Source organism: Musca vetustissima, unplaced genomic scaffold (assembly GCF_032173495.1).
Source record: "Musca vetustissima isolate MV318-11 ecotype Yass unplaced genomic scaffold, APGP_CSIRO_Mvet_v1 utg25102, whole genome shotgun sequence".
NCBI classification, from domain to species: Eukaryota; Metazoa; Arthropoda; class Insecta; order Diptera; family Muscidae; genus Musca; species Musca vetustissima.
The window spans coordinates 1-24,068 of record NW_026889474.1 but is presented as its reverse complement, the minus strand read 5'-3'; the positions used below and the strand labels follow the sequence as shown (position 1 = coordinate 24,068).

Genomic DNA, 24,068 nt, shown 5'->3' with positions numbered 1-24,068 from the left:
CGACAGTACCACAGTTAACTGCTACCCCCATACATTCCAGATATGGGTCACTAGAGTCAAGCTCAAGCTAGATAGGCCTGTATTAAATAGAGTGGTGCATAAGGAATGTTGAGGCCACACCATCACTAGGCCATTGAGCTTGTTTTCCTGCACCGCCGCGACCAAGATATTCTTCCGATTTATGAAGTCCACTATCTTGTTTATGTTTCCTCGAAGACCGTTCAATACAATTTCAGAAACGATGCACTGTCAGGAATAGTGACAGCAATGTGGGCTGCTGTAGAGGTGACTGTGGTGGAGTTCCGTACTCCGACGAAGAATATGGCGAAGTAGTTCTGTAGAACTTTAATAATATCAACAAACCTGAATCTTCTGAGCGTACAAACTATTTAAGGGAAATGATCCAAAATATCGTATGATCAGCATTTTTTCAGTTTCACGTGGCTCAATTTCGGCGACAGATAAAATCAATTATTGTCCATTAATATGGGGGACAACACCATCGAAAATGTCTGTGAACAGATTTTGAGGCTCTTCATCGTGTTCTTCCGTTTGCAACACTGCGAATTATTCGTTTGATACTCCACAATTATTGGAATTGTCATGTCAGTTGTTTTTAAAGCTCGGCTTAGATATAGCTTCGAGGTTTTACTCCTTATGTGCGAGTACTTCTAGGAGGTTTCGTATTGGAAAGAGGATATACCGGTTCCCGTTTTGAAATAGTCTCCATATAACGTTACTGAAATGTTTTTCTGTGTCATCTAGAACGAACGGAAAAACGTACGTATCGTTTTTGGTCCAAAATATGGGTGTCGTCGTTGGCCACAGCCTAATCTATAAGCAACATTTCGGGACGGTGGGTTTATAACTATGTCCTGTACTTTATAATGAACCAACGGACGAACGCATATGATCAAATCGATTCAGCTAGTCGATATATTATCGGTATACTAAGAGATGGGTTCAAGTCCAATATTTTACAGTAATATTGCAATATTGGCACAACATAGTCTTTAAGGTATAACATTTGATTCACTTACCATTTAAGGGTATTATACCTGTAAAATTAAAAAAATATATATAAATATTAGAAAATAATTTTCAATAACAAAATTTAATTGATGAAATGATTACAAGAATCATTTTTTTCTTCTTTCTCAAATGATTAACTTCCTATTAATAGAAAATTTCCCTATTTTCCCCACGGTATAATATTTCAAAGAGACAGAAAAGACTAGATCGACACAGATCTATTAAAGTTTATAAAAATTTTTGTCTAAGGTCATTATTTCTATTTTTTATTTAATAATTCCCATTCCACTTAGTAGTGTGGGGACGGACATAAAAACATTACTCTTTGTCACAGTACTTATCTTCTTTTCATTTAACTTAAACTAGGTTCTGTGAAAATTCATTTAACATTTGTTTGTCGGACAGACGAAACAAATCATTTTGTCAAGTCATATCATCACTTTCCCTTTGCAATGTGTGATCAATAACCCTAATGACAAATACCCCATCTATTGTTTATAGCGGCGTAACACTGACCAATTTCCCCTTTGAGAATTGGAAGCAGAAAAAAAAAACATTTTAACTAAATTTTTGTACTTTAGCTAAAAAGTAATTAAGAAGCGAATAAGTAAATAAAGAGCGGAGGAGTAAATGAAGTTTAACAAAAAGAAGCAGGCCTTACAATTTTTCTTCTTCTTTTACTTTTTTTCTTAGAGACATTAGTGGCATCATCTAGAAAAAATTTTTGAGCTTTGTTGAGGCGGCCAAGTCGGCCAGCTTCCACAAATGAGAGGAACACTAAAAAAGCATATGCAGTGAAAAACAACAAACTGTGTTTTGTTTTTTTTTTCATGGCTAAATGCCGGTAACTATGACCACCGTGTTTGTACACTTGTGTGAGCTTTAAGTTAGTTTATTATTACAAGCTGGTGTCATTGTTGTGCTGTTATTGCTTCTATTTTCCACTGCTCTTGCCATTGTTGCCGTGTACTCATTTTTACGGTAATCACAGCATTAATGTCACTTTCTCAAAACCGACAAATGCAGCAGCAACAACAACGGCTAGTCACCATGTCAAGTCAAATCCAAGTCAATGAAAAAAAGTCACGGCCACGGTGATATCTGCCATCAGCAGCAGATATCACCGTCGCTGGACGGCCAGCAGCAGCAACACCACCAGCTTCTTAGTTGAACAATTGCTGGCGTTTGTTCTAGAAAACGCACACACACATACAACGAACGTTACAAATTAGAAATTTGAATTGGGGAGAAAATTGAGAAATCTATAAATGGCAATCAGAAAATAAAAAATAAAATCATTTTAAATTGGGAACAAAATTGGTCATAATTCTTCAACAAACAAAGCTTGAAACATATTATTTAAAAATCCAGCCATATAGTAAAGAAAATATTAAAAGAATCAAAGCTTGAAAAAATATCTTCATATTCCCCATTTACGCAGAGAAATTTCAGAATATGTCCCCATAGAGCCCAATTTTTATGGCCTACACAACTATCTTGTCAGGGTATTATAGCTTTGTGCAGCCCAAAGAGTTTGTAACCCCGCGAAATATTGGTCCTAGGCCCACCTTTAAGTATACCGATCGTCATATCTCGACTAGCTGATTCGATCTACACATGTGTGTCCGTCCGTCCGTCTGTCCATTATAATTTGTAAACACGATACTGGCCACAGTTATGGACCAATCTTGCTTTTAGTAAAGATCGGTTAATATTTAGGGGATGAAATGGACAAAAAACTTTATTTTTGTCTGATTTTCTGGTCGCTCCAGAGGCCGCAATTATGGCACAAACATCGCGATTTTTTACATGGAGAAGGGGATCGGGTCAAAGAATAAGCATGCCTGTTTTGATAAAGATCGGTCAATATTTATCGGATCCTTACTTTTTTGTGAAGGCAAAACTTGTATTCTATAGCGTATTTATTTATCCCTGAAGGACAAATACCCGAGAAGTTGATAGTATGTCCCAGAGGAGAGGTTGGTCTTTGAATTGTTACCAGTTATATTGTCGTATGCCCACGAATGAGGGAGTTAATTTTTTGTGTTTTTTTTTTTTTTTGAATCGATCTATAGGCCACAATTGAAATCCGAACATCACAACACAACCCACGTTGAAGGGAATCTGGACAAGTAATTAGAAAATCTATACTGAATTAGTAATATTTGTTGACCTCTAGGCGGTCAAGAGAATGCAAATATCGCGAAATATTGCCCAGGCTCATAATAAAAATCTGCAGAAAGTTAGTGTTCCGTGGTAGTTGTGTGGGGTACTTTATACAGTACTCTGTTCAAAATTTTATCTAAATCGGAAAAATATTGAGAGTTAGGTGCACATCTTAATAAAATCGGAAGAAACTATATATGGGAACTATATCTAAATCTGAACCGATTCCAACAAAACTTCACAGACGTCAAACTGGAATGAATTCCGTAATCTCTTCAAAATTTTGGGAGTTTGGTGCACCATTTACCTATAATAGGACGAAGCTATATATGGGAGCTATATCTAAATCTGAACCGATTTCAACAAAAAATCACAGACATCAAACTGGACTTAATTCAGTAAGCTATGCAAAATTTTGTCTCTATCGGCCAAGCCTTGGGAGTTTGGAGCACCATTTACATAAAATATGAACCGATTTTCCCCAATTCCAATAGAGTTCGTCCTTGGACCAAATAAATGAGCTGTGCCAAATTTCATCCAAATCGGATCATAATGGCCACCTGTACTTTGTTTACAATTTAACATCAACAGACGGACGGACATGCATAAATCGACTCCGAAAGTGATTCTATGCATATTCTTAAAAGGAGCCATGGGTCATAATACCCAGGAGCACAGTGTTGAAGGTTATAAATATATCGGCATATTCCCAACAATGTGACTGTAATTTGACATTCCAAATTTTTAGTGAATAAAAAAATTTCTTTCCGGAAATTTTCAATATATTCCTCATACAATGGTCCCGCTTGAATTTCCGTACTTTGAAGTTCGTAGCTCAACCTATAATTTTAGCCTGCTAGCAATGATATAGTGGCCAAATAAAGATCCGAAATGTTTGTGCAATTTTTGGAGGGTTCGACCAAACTTTACGTCGATTTATTACCACGATTAATTTTAAATATTTTCTAGAAGACACATTCGTGGATTAAAAAAAATATTCGACCAAAAAAATTGATTTTTTTTCAATATCATTTTCTTAATCATTACCAATCATTTATAAGAAATGTATTTCCAATCCAATAATTTAAAAAAAAAAAAATGCTAAAGAATTTCAAAGACTAGAACAACAATAAAAAAACAACAAAAAATCTAAACCCGCATATTTGTGGTCACTGATTGGTCTGTCATTAGAGTAGAATAAGAACAATGGGTGAAATTTATCATAGCTTCGGTTTTTTATTGTTTTTTTTTTTTTTTTTTTTGCAAAAAATCACCGAACAAAACAAACCAATTTACCCTAATGACTTTAACACTTTCTGTTAATTAGAGCATTACAAGAAATTTAACAGTTGATTTTTGTGGTCACTAACCGATGAGGCAGGCTATTGTTAAATGATAAAAAAAGAAACAGAAACAATAAAACTTTGGTACAACAGTCTGATGCCATAGCATCATTACAGACCAACCAATTTGGATATTGACATTATCTTTACCATTACCATTATTATTGACATTAATTCCATGATGATTTACATATTCCGCCATGGTCTTGGGTGGTGGTACATAGTCTCTGTTAAGTAACCAAATGACGATAATTTTATTTATTATATGGCTGTGCTTTGTTTTCGGCCCACACACAGAGACCAATTTCTGTGTGCGGTTTAGTTAACCTGGCCCATAACCATAAAACTTAAGAAGGCGGACAAATGGCAACAGCAAAAACAACAATATCTAGCAGTCAACTTCCATAATAAAAAATATATGTGACATTGAAATTTTTTACTTGATTTTTAATGAACAATTGTACAAATTTGGTCCGCTGGCTGTTATACTCCCATAAATTAAACCCAAAACCAATGAATTAATGTTCGTTCTACTCCTATCATATTTTTTTCCAAAAAAAAAAAAAAATATTTGGTGTCGAATTAAATAAAAAATTAAAGGTGTTGCTTGGTATGAAGCCAAGCCAACAAAACGGCTCAATGTTCGACAAGAACACTGCATGGCTATTGTGTGTTGAACGGTAGGAGGTGGTATTGTTGTGTCTAATTGAGGGTGGGAGGTTCATCACCAGCAAAATTCGCATGGTTGTTATAAATTCAAGTCACATAAACGATATTTTTTCGACTACATATTTTTCATATTTGGCAAATGCATTAATAACAGATATGTGTGATGTTATTTTATGGATTTATTGTTCATTGTCTCGATTATAATTGCTATGGGGTTAACATGATTTTTTTTTTTTTTTTTTTTGGTTTGCGAGGTAACATAAACAAATCAAACACACAATTCACATCATGTTATAAATTTATTGTTTTGCACAATATTGACCATTTTATTAGAGGGGTACAAGGAATGGACCGAAAATACAAGCCTATGGTAACTTCAGAAAAAAATATTAAAATAAACATTAAAAAATACCTAAGGCTTCTTGATTAAATTATATTTAAACCAGTAAGGAAAGCTGTAAAGTCGGACGGTGCCGACTATATGATACCATTCACCACTTTGGGTATATTATACATATGTATACGAACCGACTAATATTAATCCCAACACATGCCATTCTGCAACCTATTTCAAATTTTGTAAATAGATTTAAAAGAAACTTTACACACGCGATTTGGTATGTTTCACGGCTTAAAATGTTATATCAATCAGGCACCTATTGATTATTTATAGGCTATGCTATATCTAAGCTATGATATATCTAATTCTGAACCTATTTCAGGGGAACTTGCAGAGATTAATTTATATTAATTTTAGTACGTTGTGCCAATCGGCCTAGCAATGGGTATTTAGTGCACAATTGACTTTAAATCGGACGAAAGTGTATATAGGAGATATATGTAAATCTGAACCGAATTAAAAAAAATCTAGACACACGAAAGGTTATAGTAACTTCAGTACATTGTACCAAATTGTGTGCCGGTCGGTCAAACGTTGTGTCATTAGTGCACAATTTATATGGGAGCTAATCTAAATCTGAACAGATTTTCACGAAACATAGCACACATCATTGTCGACCTAATTCAGTGCCCTATGCCAAATTTCGTGCAAATCGAAAGATATATAGGAACTTTGGTGCCCCATTTATCTTAAAACGGAAAAAAACTATGTATGGGAGCTATATCTAAATCTGAACCGATTTTCACGAAACTTAGCACACATCATTCTGGACGTAATTCACTGCCCTATGCCAAATTTCGTGCAAATCGAAAGATGTATAGGGACTTCAGTGCATCATTTACCGAAAATCGGACGAAAATATATATGGGAGCTATATCTTAATCTGAACTGATTATCACGAAACTTGGCAGACATCACTCTAGTCTCAATTTAGTACGTTATGCCAAATTTCGTGCAAATCGAAAGATATATAGGGACTTTGGTGCCCCATTTACCTTAAATCGGACAAAACTATGTATGGGAGCTATATCTAAATCTGAACCGATTTTCACGAAACTTAACACACATCTATATTCAATTTAGTACGCTAAGTCAAAATTCGTGCAAATCGAATGATTTGCAGGGACTAAAGTCAGTAAATCGGACGAAAAAATATATGGGAGCTATATCTAAATCTGAACCGATTTTTCCCAATACCAATAGCGTTCGTCCTTGGGCCAAATAAGTGACCTATGTCAAATTTCATCCAATTCGGATCATAAATGCGACTTGTACTTGGTTTACAATTTAACATGGACAGACAGACGGACGGACAAGCATAAGTCGACTTAGAAAGTGAATCTATGCATATTCTCAAAAGGAATCATGTGTCTATCTCGTTCCCTTTTGCCTGTTACAAACATATGTGGTGAAGCGTATACAAATACAGGCCTATGAGGTGGCTTCTTAAAAAATTATATTTAAAAGATCCGCTCTTTTTTATTCTCACTTAAGACTTCCTGACAAAAATTACTTCTTAGATAAACACAATCATAAAAATCGACGCCTTTCTTAAAAAAAATACTTTTCAAAAAGCACGCCTTTCTAGAAAAAAATACATTTCAAAAAGCACGCTAGTTATGGTTTTATGAAAAATTCTATTTAACAAATCAAGCCTATTGTGGAGCTTGAAAAAACATTCTTTCCACGCCTATTGGGCCCTGAAAAAATATTATTTTATAAATCCAAGGCTGTTATAGCCCTTGAAAAAATATTATTTTATAAATCCAAGGCTTTTATAGCCCTTGAAAAAATATTCTTTAAAAAATCCACGCCTATTATAGCCTTTGAAAAAGTATCCACGCCTATGGTGGCCCTTGAAAAAATATTCTTTAAAAAATCCACGCCTATTATAGCCTTTGAAAAAGTATCCACGCCTATGGTGGCCCTTGAAAAAATATTCTTTAAAAAATCCACGCCTATTATAGCCTTTGAAAAAGTATCCACGCCTATGGTGGCCCTTGAAAAAATATTCTTTAAAAAATCCACGCCTATTATAGCCTTTGAAAAAGTATCCACGCCTATGGTGGCCCTTGAAAAAATATTCTTTAAAAAATCCACGCCTATTATAGCCTTTGAAAAAGTATCCACGCCTATGGTGGCCCTTGAAAAAATATTCTTTAAAAAATCCACGCCTATTATAGCCTTTGAAAAAGTATCCACGCCTATGGTGGCCCTTGAAAAAATATTCTTTAAAAAATCCACGCCTATTATAGCCTTTGAAAAAGTATCCACGCCTATGGTGGCCCTTGAAAAAATATTCTTTAAAAAATCCACGCCTATTATAGCCTTTGAAAAAGTATCCACGCCTATGGTGGCCCTTGAAAAAATATTCTTTAAAAAATCCACGCCTATTATAGCCTTTGAAAAAGTATCCACGCCTATGGTGGCCCTTGAAAAAATATTCTTTAAAAAATCCACGCCTATTATAGCCTTTGAAAAAGTATCCACGCCTATGGTGGCCCTTGAAAAAATATTCTTTAAAAAATCCACGCCTATTATAGCCTTTGAAAAAGTATCCACGCCTATGGTGGCCCTTGAAAAAATATTCTTTAAAAAATCCACGCCTATTATAGCCTTTGAAAAAGTATCCACGCCTCTTATAGCCCTTGAAAAAATATTCTTTAAAAAATCCACGCATCTTATAGCCCTTAAAAAAACATTCTTTAAAAAATCCACGCCTCTTATTGCCCTTAAAAAAATATTCTTTAAAAATCCACGCCTATGGTGGCTCTTGAAAAAATAATCTTTAAAAATCCACGCCTATGGTGGCTCTTGAAAAAAAAATAATCTTAAAAAAATCCACGCCTATCGTAGCCCTTGAAAGAATATACTTTAAAAAATTCAATCCCTAGAAAATTTTATTTAAAAAAAAACAAACCTATCATGGCTTCTAAAAAAATATTTTAAAAAATCGATGTCTAAGGATTTGATGCCTGCTAAAAATATTTTTAAAAAAATCCGCCATCGTGGATAATCATAAAATGTACACCTTCCCTTAGAATAGCTCCCACTCCTATCAGAAGGTTCCAACTGAAATGAAGATTTAAATTTCCAATTACAAAAAAAACCTACAACTTTCTCCAGTACTGCAAAAAATAACTCCAAAATGCCAACAACAATCCACAACTAGAACAACAAAAAAAACAATACAATAATAACAATATATAGAAAACAATTGTAAAATTGTTTCGCGTACATTCGAGAATTAAATACATTGGGACGGGAAAATCTGCTGGTGAATTTCCATAGAACTGTTTGGAAAAGAGGAACATCACACATCATCAACAACAACACCTTTAGTTGTTGGCGTTGTTGTTGTTGTTATTTAAAATTGTAATGAAATTCAAACGAGTGGCAAAATACCACCGGGCCGGCATGTAGTCAGGCTTTCATTGTCGGAACATTGCTGTTCAGATTGATGGCTGTCTAACTTGGCAATTGTTCAAATCACACATAGTCAGGCAGCCAGTCACTCACTCATTCCGATAAGGCCCTCACCTCACTTTTCACCAAAACTATTTTTTCCCTAAGCCTATTTAAATTTAATTTTTATGTTGGTGTTGTTGTTGCTGTTTTGGTTGTCTGCAATGTAAAGTGTCTAAGCCTGAGGACTAATCTGGGGTTTGGATTTTTTTGAATAATGGATGTAAGCTCTTGTTGTTGTTTTTGGTTAGAACCATTGCTAGTTTGTTAGCATTTGTTGTTGATGTTGGGGCTGCTGCTGTCATGTAAGTCATTAACCTAATGTAAGTTCATGTAGCAGCAACAGCCCCGCATGAGAGAGGCAGACTAGGCATCAATGCATCCATCCAAACATCCATCTCCCAAACGACCAACCGACCGGCCGATCCATCCATCTATGTATCTTTCCATTTATCTAAAATAACACATCCACGCATACATTTCTAGCTGTCTGCATGTGTCGACCGGCCCAAAGGTATGTGTGGCAGCTAAAGTGCATGCCCATCATGTGCAGATGCTTCGCATGGTTCTTTGTTTGGCACCTCTGGTTACGGCTGTGAACTCTGGACACAGTAGACTAGAAAAAGCTTGAGGGCTGATTTTTTGAAAAAAAAAAATCTTAAAAGGTTAAGGCTTGGATTTTTTAAAGAATATTTTTTAAGCTCCACAATAGGCATTGAGTTTTTAAAGAATATTTTTTCAAGCCGCCACAATAGGCGTGGATTTTTTAAAGAAGATTTTTTTAAGGACTACAATAGGCGTGGATTTTTTAAAGAAGACTTTTTTGTATTGTGTATTTCTTAAAGAATATTTTTTAAGCCCTACAATAGGCGTGGATTTCTTACAGAATATTTTTTAAGCCCTACAATAGGCGTGGATTTCTTAAAGAATATTTTTTAAGCCCTACAATAGGCGTGGATTTCTTACAGAATATTTTTTAAGCCCTACAATAGGCATGGATTTCTTAAAGAATATTTTTTAAGCCCTACAATAGGCGTGAATTTCTTAAAGAATATTTTTAAGCCCTACAATAGGCGTGGATTTCTTAAAGAATATTTTTTAAGCCCTACAATAGGCGTGGATTTCTTAAAGAATATTTTTTAAGCCCTACAATAGGCATGGATTTCTTACAGAATATTTTTTCAAGCCTTATAATAGGCGTGGATTTCTTAAAGAATATTTTTTAAGCCCTACAATAGGCGTGGATTTCTTACAGAATATTTTTTCAAGCCTTACAATAGGCGTGGATTTTTTAAAGAATATTTTTTAAGCCCTACAATAGGCGTGGATTTCTTAAAGAATATTTTTTCAAGCCTTACAATAGGCGTGGATTTCTTAAAGAATATTTTTTCAAGCCTTATAATAGGCGTGGATTTCTTAAAGAATATTTTTAAGCCCTACAATAGGCGTGGATTTCTTAAAGAATATTTTTTAAGCCCTACAATAGGCGTGGATTTCTTAAAGAATATTTTTTAAGCCCTACAATAGGCATGGATTTCTTACAGAATATTTTTTCAAGCCTTATAATAGGCGTGGATTTCTTAAAGAATATTTTTTTAAGCCCTACAATAGGCGTGGATTTCTTACAGAATATTTTTTCAAGCCTTACAATAGGCGTGGATTTTTTAAAGAATATTTTTTAAGCCCTACAATAGGCGTGGATTTCTTAAAGAATATTTTTTCAAGCCTTACAATAGGCGTGGATTTCTTAAAGAATATTTTTTCAAGCCTTATAATAGGCGTGGATTTCTTAAAGAATATTTTTAAGCCCTACAATAGGCGTGGATTTTTTAAAGAATATTTTGAAAAATATCCTCTCCACAGATCATTGTTTGTTTCTCTCAGCTTGTTATGACCTATAAAATTTGATTTATGTTATTGTTTCCAATCAAAACACAATACCTTCTGAGGAAGTTAATTCATCAACGTTTGCCTAATTAATTTCCATTCAAATAATTGTGTTCCACATTTTAGACATTCATCATAATTTTGATTATCCAGCGGGAATCAATAAATCCATTAAGAATTACAAATGCGATTCTCTAGTCGCCGCCGCTGCTGCTGTTGCACAGCATTCAATAAATATTTTGAGCAATTAAAAGCGACAACTAAAGATTTTTTCCTTCAGCTGATACTTCATTCCGATACTCATCATCATCATCGTCGTGGCCTAATAAAACAAAACCCAGATGAACAGGAAAAAAAATTAATCACAGCCATCAAGAGTTCATCAGTTTCTGTTGCCTGAGATTTTATGACTGGCTATTGACCCAGAGGCAATGTTTCACATAAAACGATGGAAAACAAATTATAAACGGAATGAATTCAAATTTTTCTGAATTTGAGTTTTTCGATGCCGCCATCGTTTTTGTTCTTAACATCGATCTTGCCCAGCAGCCACACACAAAGTTTGTCGAATGCACACCGCAGCCGCCGCTGCGGTTTGTGGAGTAACACAACTAAGGCTTAGAGTAAAGCATTTGGGGGGTAGCTGGAGTAGACGACGATAATTATCAATTATTTTTTTTTCGTTTTTATTTTTAGATTTCAAATTCTAGACTCTAGCCCAGCAGCCAGCTGTACAGTTTTGAAAATGTCTATTCATTGTAAAAATAAAATTAAAAAACAGAAAAATTCACAGAATTTTTTAATGATCTCAGTGAATCATGAACAATTTTAAATGTTTCTAAATAATTAAAAAAAAATACCGGTGATAAGCGGACATTGACAAAGTGACAAAATAAAATCAAGACAATTTTGATAAGAAGTCTAGTCGGAGGAAGTATGTGATATTTGAATTGAATTGGACAACTTGATATTCTCTATATGAATAAACGAAATCTGTTCATCTAAATCTGACCAAACCCTAATAGGCAGCATTTCTTGTGAGCAAACAAACAAAAGACTTAAGTCACGAACCTGAATTGGAAAGCAGCGAAACGCCGTGTATAGATGCGGATAATATTACGTTTATAGTACAAAATCTGAGCATGACAATGCTAATGTTTATAAGGCTTGATAATAATGTTTAAGGTTTGAAAAAATAATCTTTAAAAATCCACGCCACAAATAAGGCTTGAAAAAATATTCTTTAAAAAATCCACGCTTATTTTTTAAGTAAGGCCTGAAAAAATATTCTTTAAAAAATCCACGCTTATTTTTTAAGTAAGGCCTGAAAAAATATTCTTTAATAAATCCACGCTTATTTTTTTAAGTAAGGCTTGAAAAGTATTCTTTAAAAAATCCACGCCTATTTTTTTAAGTAAGGCTTAAAAAAATATTCTTTAATAAATCCACGCCTATTTTTTCAAGCCTTACTTGAAAATCCAAACCTATTTTTTCAAGTAAGGCTTGAAAAAGTATTCTTTAAAAAATCCACGCCTATTTTTTCAAGTAAGGCTTGAAAAAATATTTTTTTAAAAAATCCACGCCTATTGTGGCGGCTTGAAAAAATATTTTTTTAAAATATCCACGCCTATTGTAAGGCCTGAATAAATATTCTTTAAAAAATCCACGCCTATTCTGAAGCTTGAAAAAATATTCTTAAAAAACATTGTTCTAAATTAGTTTACCGAACTCTTGGTATTTGGGTCACTTACGTTCTGGTATTTAATTATTTATTGCCTAAATAGACCATTTAAATAAGTAGGGCATCTTTAATCTACAAATCATGCCATCATTAATGTCTGACAACGCCTCTTATTTAGAAAACAGATCCCTCCCCCCGCCTGAAATACCTACAGCAAATTCATTTCACTTGTGGTAATCTTGGCATTCCCATTCTTAGAAAAAATAGAAGTTCTGTAAAAATAAATCATCATCATTAATTTAGTGGTCCCATTAAGTGTTGAAGAAATTTTGAAAAATTATTAATTGAATTTGGCCCTGTGGCAGGCTGGACTATTAATTAGAGATGAAGACAGGTAAAGTAAGGCTTTAATGGCTTTGGGAAATGCGAACGAAAAAAAGTAAAAGGCCTAACTTGTAAAATCACCATGAAATATTTTTTGTCGAAAATATCCAGAAAAATGATGTCCATTAGAATTTCGTTGAAAAGAAGATGAAGAAGAATTACCACTGTAAGCCATGTAGACTTAATATGTAGAAAATGCTTTTTAATGGCTTTAATGATCGCCAACTGTTTCGTTGCCTAAATCTTCTTCTGGATGATGATCTCGTAGTTTGTAACACCCGTCGATATGTAAATGTTAGATGATCATCTTGAAGAATGTATGTCATGCGGCTTGTAATTGCTATGAATCATCATCATGAGCGTCAGAATCTTCGCCACCATTCCTTGGTCTTGAGAAAACTTTTATTTTCAAAAACACAGCAGGCAGCAATTAAAACATTTACTCCAAAAGCTACCTGGAATTCGAATTGAAGGAAATTATTTTTTTCAGTAGTGGCGGATGCATAATTTTTTATTTCGAAGTTAATATGACTGTCCGGTCGGACCAGCCAACTGTGTGATCTAATGACGCTGAATTTATTTCGTTTATTTCTCTATTGGCTGCTGTGTTCTAATTTTTTGATTACTTCAAGGCAGAGCTTTGATTCGACTAATCTAATTTCGTGGAAGAGGGGCTGGCCACCAATACGTTTTTCTAAAACATTTTGCCAGATCTAAAAGATTAAAAAAAATAATAACAATAACCAAATCAAAAATTATTTGGATTCCGATTCATTATGAAAACTCTAAAATTATTTTGGTCCTCTATTCCAAAGTCTTATTTATTTTCCATATATTTTTTTAATCTCTAAGTAATCGCTTATTTTTCTCCCTCCCCTTACAGATCTCCGCCCAAGAAGCCTCAACGACAACAGAATTTGCACCACGCGTTTCGGCCACCTGCAAGGCGGGCACCATGAACATTAAAGTGAAATTGGATGGACCCTATAGTGGAGCTGTACATGCACGTGATTATCGTACCCCTGCTTGCATGGCAATGGGTGATGGTTCAGATTCGGTGGGCTTCAGTCTCAACCTATTGGCCAAAGATGGTTCGCCAGACTATTGCGGTGTTCTAGTCAGTAACGTGAGTGGACAAAATGTAAGCTAACATTCTAATACAACTAACGGCACCATAAAACACTGATATATTATTTTTTATTTGCAATGTTGTGGAGAAGAAGAGAGAAAGGAATGGGAAGAAAAATGTAGAAAATAAATATTTTCATCAGATTCTTTATAGAGTCTCCTATGATTTTATACAAACAGTAGGCCTTCTGTTGGCTTTCTAGAGTTTGAATTGTCTACAGATCTCCTATAAAAAGAAGACCTTCTGCGGGCCCCAAAACACAAAAAACATTCCCAATAATCTTGATACAAACGAACTCATCGAGGTCTTCTGCAAAAGAAATACCTTCTGAAGGTCTTTTATTATATATACGGTATATCTACTGCAGGGTTTTTATGAACAGAAGCCCTACCGCAGACAAAAAAACTTCATACGGATCTTCTTCGGTTTTTATATACAGAAGACATCAGAACTTCTGTCTTCCATAGATAAAATGGGCTGATCAACTTCTGTAGGTCTTCTTTAGGTTTTTTTAACAACATATCTCCTTCAGGTCTTCTATAAACCAAAATACCTTAGCAGGTCTTTCATATACCGGAGCACTTCTACAGATCATTTATGAATGGATTATCTCCTGCAGGGTTTTTATGGGCACATATCGTCTTCATAAAACCCTTGTAGACTAAAAGTCTTTCCGTATATACAAAAGGGCATCTTGTAGATTTTCTACATACAAAATACCTTCAGAAGGTCATTATAGAAGTCCTTCTGATAAAAAATATATTCTACCGATAAAATATCACAGGTGTTCTACGGGCAGATCAACTTCTGTAGGTCCTTCAGATATGCGGTAATCAAAAAATATCCATTTAGATCTTTAGTAACCCGGAGCTCTTCTACACGTATTTTATAGACGAAATATTTTCTGCAGGGATTTTAGTGGCTAGATCTTCTTCGTACAAAAGCAAAAAATAATTGACTCCCCTTTGTAGACCTTCTATAACCAACAAAAGCCTAGAGTTCTATACACAGAGAATCTTCATGCTAGAATGATATCTTCAGGTCTGACATAGACAGAAGGCAGGTCTTATATAGGCAGAAACCCTTCTGAAGGACTTCATTGGTATTCCATAGACAGAAGACCTTCTGTAGGCCTTTAATAGATAGAAATCCTTCTGCAGATCTTCTTCCTTTTGCAAGTCTTCCTTAGGCTGAAGACTTTCTAAAATAGTATTAAAAATCCACCCCTCTTCCATAAACAAGGAGGTATTCAGCAGGTCTTCTATAGACAGGAGACATTTGAAATAGAGCATGGAAACAAATCAAAAAATATCAAATAGAGCTCGGATACTCTTTTAGACAAAATGTACTATTAGATCTCGGATACTTCAGCTCTTAGATCGCGGATAGTCCTTAACAAACATTTACCCTTTAAGCTAGAATACTCCTTGAGGAAGAATCAACTCTCAATCTCGGGCACCTCTTCAAGAAAAACATATTAAGCTCGGGACTCCTTGGGAAAAACTTCCTCAAAAATACACCTCAAGTACTCCTTAAGAAAAAGTTCACTCTTAGATATTAAATAATCCTTCAGGATAATCCACTCTTAGAAGCAGATAATCCTTGAGGAAAAACCGCTCTTAGAACTCAAATACTCCTTGAGACCAAATGCTATCTTAGACTTAAAAAAAAAATGCAAACTGGACTCCAGGATACTCCTTATAAAATATTGTTAACAAAAATCAAGCTTGAATTTCGGATACTTCTTAAAAAACGTCTTTCAAAATTCAAGCTTGAAGTTCAGAATCTTCTTAAAAAATTCTTTTAAAAATCCACGCTTAAAACTCGGAATCTTCTTCAAAAATATTCTTTAAAAAATCCACTCTTAAAACTCGGAATCTTCTTCAAATATATTCTTTAAAAAATCCACGCTTAGAGCTCAGAAACTTCTTCAAAAATATTCTTTAAAAAATCCACGCTTTTGGCTCGGAATCTTCTTCAAAAATATTATTTTAAAAATCCATGCTTAAAGCTCGGAATTTTCTTCAAAAATATTCTTTAAAAAAATCCACGCTTAAAACTCGGAATTTTTTTCAAAAATATTCTTTAACAAAAATCCACCTTTGAGCTCGGAATCGTCTTCAAAAATATTATTTAAAAAATCCACGCTTAAAGCTCGGAATTTTCTTCAAAAATATTCTTTAAAAAAATCCACGCTTAAAACTCGGAAACTTCTTCAAAAATATTCTTTAAAAAATCCACGCTTAATGCTCGGAAACTTATTCAAAAATATTCTTTAAAAAATCCACGCTTAAAGTTCGGAATCTTCTTCAAAAATATTCTTTAAAAAATCCACGCTTAACGCTCGGAAGCTTCTTCAAAAATATTCTTTAAAATATCCACGCTTAACGCTCGAAAGCTTCTTCAAAAATATTCTTTAAAAATCCACGCCTGGAGTTGGGATACATCTTCAAAAATATCCTTTAAAAATCCAGGCTTAAAGATAATCTTCTCCAAAAATATTCTTTCAAAAATCCACACTTGAAGATCAAAATAAAAAAAAATAATGGCCTCTTTAGCAAGAAGACCTTCTGCAGCTCTTCTATATATAGAAGATATCCGATAGTATTTCTATAGACCTTCTGCCGCTCTTCTGCAGTTAAAAGTCCTCCTGCAACTCTTCTATGAATAAAATACCGCCTTCCGCTCTTTTATAGACAGAAGATCTAATGCAGCTCCTGTAGCTCTGCTATAGATGGAGGATATCTTGTAGCACTTCTACGTATAGAATACCTCCACAATTTTTGCTATAGCTAGAATACCCCCTACAGATCTTCTATTGATAGAAGTCCTTCGCAACCTTTTCTTTGGATAGAAGATCTCCAACAGTTATTTTATAGTCAGAAGACCTCCAACAGCTCTTCTAGAGCTAGAAGACCTTCTGCACACGTCTATTTAGAGAAGACCTCCGGCAGCTTTTGTATACATAGAAGACCTCCTATACCTCCTCTATGGATATAAGGCCTTCCTAAGGCTCTCCTTTAGGACTTCTGTGGACATATGTCTTTTACTCAACTTTCTATAATTGTTCCACTCATAAGTTTCCAATGCAAACAAAAGACTTAAGACACAAACTCTGCCAGAATTTCTATACACAAATTACCTTCAAAGCAAATCGAATATTTGTGAAAGTTACCCTTAGATTTATGTTCTGCAAAATGCCAAACCGCTCTAATTTATATTTTTTAAATCGTAGTCACGGATTTTCATTTGAAAAAAAAAACAGCAAGACAACAAAAAATAGTCAATAAATATTAAGGCGAATAGGGCACACACATGTACGAGTAGTTGGCCACTTAATGCTACTTTGCATTGCAATATCACCAATACCAATAAATCTGCCAAGCCACTTGTGGCCAAAAACCTGGCGGGTTCGCCGTCGAACTGGAAAAACAACAACGTGCGTCATTGATTTTTCACGTATGAAACACAGAAATCTCAAAATCGGAGTTGTCATAGTGGTGGTAGTATTATGCCGGCATAACAACCACAGCTTTTGAAGAGGAGGGCAGAGAGATTCAACTCACCTCTACCTAGAAGTGCAGCCACCTTTGCTAAGCTTATCTAGCTGTTTGAACCAGCAACAGGCATGTTGTGTCCAAACGTATGTATGTCTCTAAGTGGCTAAGACATAAAAATGGTCATTTTGTCTGCTATAGTTAAATTCGTATATGTGAGTGAGGGTGTGTGTGTTTGGTGGCTGTTTGTTGCACCCAGAAAACTTGCAGTTTCTGTCTTACGACTCTACCCACCTTCGAGGCAAATAAACCACAAAAAAACTATCAAACTCACAAATCCTATAAAAACTTTTTTTCCGAACATTGTCTAGCACACGAAGTTGTTGCTTACCTGATTTCTGGTTATATATGTATGTATATACTTTTAAGGGAGTGTCACTCCATTTGCTTGGCAATTTACCAGCCAACGAATTCGCCAGCAACAGAGTTCTGTTATCCATCCAGCAGCAGCATGCACAAAACAATTGCCAAAAAAACCAAACATGTTTCCAGGTAGCTCCGAGTCGTACAACAATCATGTCTAGTTGGATTCAGGTCGTTCCAAAGAAGTGGTGAATGTGTTCCAGTTGCACTGGGGCAATAACAGCATGACAGACAGACGGACCGACAGTTTTTATGGCCATTAGATTAGAAGAAGCAGAAGAAAAAAAGTTGAACTAAGTAAGACAGACGTCCAACGATGATGATGGCGGGGACAGCAACAACGGACCAAATATTCAAACTAGACACAACAGTAACAGCAGCAGCAACAACAACAAGAACGATAATAAATTTGTTCTATTTGTGACTGGTCATAGATTATGCTACAGACACACACATACACACACAGAGAGATTGCCTGCCACTAACCAGAGCATGTGGAATGCAAATTTGTTATATAGCGTTTTTTGCAGCAGCTGATGTTGTTGTCGTGTTGTGTACAACAACGCATAGATTTGATTGTTACAGAAAGCGTTACAGTGGTTAAAAAGTGGATTAATGTTGAGATTTTTTTGCGCTTGGAGCTTCTCCAAAATTTTCTTTAATGAAATCTACGTTTGGAACACGGCTTGGAGCTCTGATACTTCCTCAAAAATATTCTTTAAAGAAATCCTCGCTTGGAGCTCGGATGCATATAAAAAATATTATTTAAAAATCGAGGACTAGAGTTCGGATACATCTTCAAAACTATTCATTAAAGAAATTCACGATTGGAGCTCGGCTACTTCTTCAAAAATATTCTTGAAAAATTCACGCTTGGAGCTCGGACTCTTCTTCAAAAATATTCTTTAAAGAAATCCACGCGGGAAATTTATTCCGAAAATATTCTTTAAAGAAATCCACCCTTGGAACTCCGATATCCCTTAAAAAATCCTAGCATGAAGATCATTTACTTCTTCAATAAAATATTCCTTAAAACAAGCTCCGAAACTTTTTCAAGTATGTTCTCTAAAAATTTACGTTTAGAGCTCCGAAACTTCCTCAAAAATGTTCTATTAAAAATCCAAAAATCCATGCTTGGAGGTCAGTTACTTCTTCAATAAAATATTCCTTTAAAAAGCTATGCTTGGAGCTCAGATACGTTTTTAGAAATATTCTTTAAAAATGCCGGCTTAGAGCTTCGAAACTTCTTCAAAAATATTCTATAAAAAATCCACGCGTTGAGCTCCGAAACTTCTTTAGAAATATTCTTTAAAAATGCCGGCTTAGAGATCGGAAACTTCTTAAAAATTCACGCTTAGAGCTCGGATACTTCTTCAATTCAATATATATTACGACATGAAGATTATATATTTATTCGATAAAACATTGATTTTTTTTATTTTCTTGTCTATGGATGAGTTTTAAATATATCCGTGAAGACCGTCTGTCTATTAAATATTGGAAGATTGTGATATTTTCAAATATCTGCAATCGATGTACTCTACAGGGCATAAGGATAGAAACCCTTATTTATAACAAGAAAAAGTTTCGCAGGGTTTTTTGGAATATATTGTGTATTATGTAGAAGACACTGAAGCCCCTCTCTATAAAGAAGACATATTTCGGTATTTGAAGCTTACAGTTTTTTTTTTACTTTTTTTCCCTCTCATTACTTTAATTTATTGCATTTAGCTGCACGGAGAATATCAAAGCAAATTAAAAACCAGTGAGCGGAGCAGTATAGTTAGACGGGGCCGACCATACGATACCCTACACAGCTTTCACGGAACTCTAACTTTCTACGGTTTTTTGTTCCGAGCCTAGGCCTGATTAGAGGTCAAGAGCACCTTCTCCTTACACTGACATATTTTCCGAGTATTACTAATATTCAATACAGTCCTTTTAATTACTTGTCCATATTCCACCTCCACCGTGGGTTATGATATGATGTTCGGCTTTTAATTGTGACCTATATATCGACTCAAAAAAACACAAAAAATTAAGTTTTCGGTCCACTTTATCCCAAAATTATTATCTGATCATCACCGAACATTATAGGAGTTGTCCTTGACCATAACTGAAACCTCATGGTTCTTTGCCCTCTAGTGTGGCAAAGATTTACTAAATAATATATGAATATGTAAGCACCTGTAAATATTTAAGTGTAACTCCCACATCCGAGTACATACAGCAACCACTTCTCTTGAATATACTATCAACTTCTCGGGTCTATGCCCTTCAGGGGAAAATATATACGCCATAGAATAGATTTTTTTTTTAAATTTTCATACAAAAGTCAGGGTCCATTTGACCCGCTAAATATTGACCAATTTTTATCAAAACAGGCATGCTTTTTCTTTGGCCCGATCCTGTTCTCCATGTAAAATTTCGCGATGTTCGGGCCATAATGGCCACCATTATCTGGAGCGACCAGAAAAATGGACAAAAATTAAGTATTTGGTTCATTTCATCCCCAAAATATTAACTGATCTCTACCAAAAACATTGGCCAGAACCCATCCTACATTGGCCAGAACCCATCCTACATGTAAAATTTCGTGGAAATTGGTCCATAACTGTGGCCTGTATCGTGTTTACAAATTATAATGGACAGACGGAAGGACGGACCGACGGACACACATGTCTAGATCGATTCAACTAGTCGAGATATGACGATCGGTATACTTAAAGGTGGTTCTAGGACCAATATTTCACGGCGTTAAAACTCTTGGGGCTGCTCAAAGCTATAATACCCTGAAAACATAGTTGTGTAGAGTATAAACAGTCGTAACACACAATCACAAACCACAAACAAGGACTAGTGTATTAAGGGAACCCCCCATTCTCGATTTTAAATTTTCAAGATTTTCAATGGGCTGGTAAATCAATACCAATACTTGTTAAGGTTTGTAACTTTGCACATATATATTTGAAAATTTAAAAGAGAAGAAAAATAATTTACAAAAAATGTTTGTTAATGTTTGTTGTTGTTGTTTTTAATTAAAGAAAAGTCCTTATTTTTAATGGCGGGCATGATAACTTCTCACTGGAACATCGGAATTCGAAAATTTTAACGGCGTTAGAAAGAGTACATGTCTGGCTCTCGTATGAACTAGGATTATTAACTTCGCTCTATAGTTAACAAAATGGTGGACCTTTGAAAAAATATTTTTGGAAAATCTACGCGTGTAAAAATTTGGAATCGATTAGGTTAGGTTAGCGTTTAAAGATTGAGAAGCCCTTTAGCCGTCACTTGATGCTGACACAATAAATCGGCTATATCTTCAAGAGTTCTTGAGATTTTCACTTGAAATTTTGTAGAGGCATTCTTGAATTAGTGTAGAATCGAATTAAATCAAAAAATGTTTGACCCCGAGAATGGGGGGTCCCCTTAAGGGATTAAGTTTTGGAATATTCAAGTAAAGATATAATCCGATTTGAATAATTTTTAATTTTCCAGGACCGAAAATTATCCTACTCTTGCCACAATGTTTCAATAATCATTTATTTTGCAACAGAATTTGCCAAACAAGCCCGAGGTGGCTATCAAACCGTTCACACATTACAATGAACTTTTAATCTAAATTAAACACTTTGTGTGAAGTTGAAATAGCTCTATATGCGAAACAATATGCAATTGTCTTTCCAAAAGCAATTATTTTTTTTTATTAAAACAACAAAAAATCGCATTTATTTGTTTGCATAAACCATTCAATTGATTTATATGACCATAAGAAAAACAAGCGTCGTGGCAAGTTTGTTGCCTAAGTCTTTTGTTTTTAATGTGAATGCAATGACTAGCAACAATACAAATGCATATTTTTGTTACTCTGTAATAAAAAAAAATATTAGACAAAAATAAAGCAATTGTTTATTTTCTCAATTATATCATTATGTGTGGCATAAAATATGTAATACGAAAGGAGAAAAAAAAATAATACAAACAAGACACAAGCTGCGACTTTGTATAACAAAAAACTGGTTGCAATGTCTTGGACTTGTACCACAGCTGCAACTGAAAATAAAAACAAACAACCTCAAAGCTGTTATGGATAAGTAGCTATTTTTTTAAAGCAAATAACATGCTGATATAGATTAACTATTTTTTCAATTAAAACAAATAAATATATTGTGCACCATTTTCACTTAAAACACTTGGGAATTAATTTTTGCCAACACCGCTGACTGACACCACATATAATAATCATTTAATAAAACTATTTACAATTTAATCTGCTTATGATTTAATCGACTCCATAATAAAATAAAAAAAATAAATAAAATTAAAAATAAATCACATTTGCAAATTGTTCAAACTAATTTTTTAATCAATCTCCCAGACAAATGACCCACCTCACTAATCGTTCACTGTATTTTTCTCTTTCCAAATTAGCGCACCGAGGAAAGGTCCATTCAACTGGCGGTACGTGTCCACAAGACATTGGAATTGGCCGATGATAAGTTTTATGTTATCACCTGTGGCAAATCGGGTTTTGGAAGGTAAGCGATTTATATTTTTTTATTTTAATTTCACTTGCATTTGAAAATTTTCATGCGATTGGCTCTTCAGCCATTCATGCATGTGTATGTGGTGCTCATGTGCGGTGGAAAATTATTGCCTCAATGCCATTCTGCGGCCGCGATAGCTCCGGCATAGTTGAATGATTATTTTGAAGGTTATCACACAGTTGAAGGGTGATGTGTTAAACATGTTTGTGATGTTGTTGGTGTTTGCCAAATTTCAATGGTAATTGACTAATGTCAGATAACACAACTTGATATATGTATGTTTGCCTGTTATCGGATAGTTAATGACAAGAAAAAATGCATCAGACACGTGCATTGAATGTAATTTTTGGAAAGGTAATAATTTTTAATAAGTTGTGAAGGAGAAAGTTTGGAGGAAGAATTCGGAAAATTCGGAGACCATAAGGTACAATAATTCGGAATTCGAAGACCGCAAGGTCCAATAATGAAGAACCAAGGGTTCACTAATAGAAGGCTAAGGGGAAATTTGTCAATCCGTTCGAAATATCTTGAAATATTCGTTGGATACCCGATCACCAACATACACAGGATTTAATGTTAGGGTGGGGCGATGGTTCAAGTATAAAAATTCTCATTGCAAAAAATACATTTTTTGTATGAAAAAAAATTATTTTGAGGGGTCGGGGTACCCTGGGCATCCCTGTACCCGCTGAGATATATTTTTGATTAGAATAACATTTTACACCATTCTATTTGTCAGTCCGTACTTCCGATAGAGCACTTTCACATACATTGCTACTACTTCTTGGATGTCTGGTATTGAAAATGGGATGAGAAGGCCTATGGTTTGGTATAACCGCCATATAACGGTGCCGGCTAATTTTTTTGGTGTTTTTAAGGTTTTAACCACATTTTCCTACCAAAGTGGCCGTAATTTTGCAGTCCGGTATCTTGGACAACCTTTTTGAAGAAACTATTCAATATGGGTGCATGTTCTGTCATTCCCCCTCATATCAAGGTCATACCTCATTATACCCTACACAAATATGTTGTCAGAATATTATAGCTATAGGGCAGCAGACATACCTTTCCTAGACATACCTTTCAATATGCCGATCGTCAAATCTGGACTAGCTGAGTCGATCTAGACATGTGTGTCCGCCCGTCTGTCCATTCTCCATTCTCTGTTGACACGATGCAGGACACAATCGTCACGAAATTTTGCATGTAAGTAGAGTTCTGGCCTAAGAATACCCCTATTGTAGGCGGAATCGAGAAAATTTTCAAGGGAAATAGGATTTAGACAAAAAAATAAGCATGACTGTTTTAATGAAGATTTATTAACAGTTAGCGGATCAAATTGACCCAGACTGCTCCTGAGGGATATAGAAACGAGAAGTTAATAGCATATCCAAGAGGGGCGCATAACCTTTAAATTATTATATAACTATTATATTGTTGGGGGA

At 34.8% G+C, this 24,068-nt stretch overlaps 1 protein-coding gene across 1 annotated transcript in view; it reads left to right on the top strand.

Annotated features, from left to right (window-relative positions):
• LOC133337179 (uncharacterized) overlaps nucleotides 1–22,614 on the top strand; it is a gene marked incomplete at its 3' end in the record, with an annotated part of 28,206 nt that extends 5,592 nt beyond the window's left edge. Inside the window, exons 2-3 of the mRNA XM_061545433.1 lie at nucleotides 13,911–14,153; nucleotides 22,508–22,614. Of these exons, the coding sequence (XP_061401417.1) occupies nucleotides 13,911–14,153; nucleotides 22,508–22,614 (350 nt within the window). The remainder of the gene's footprint in view (nucleotides 1–13,910; nucleotides 14,154–22,507) is intronic.
• Nucleotides 22,615–24,068: the final 1,454 nt, after the last annotated feature.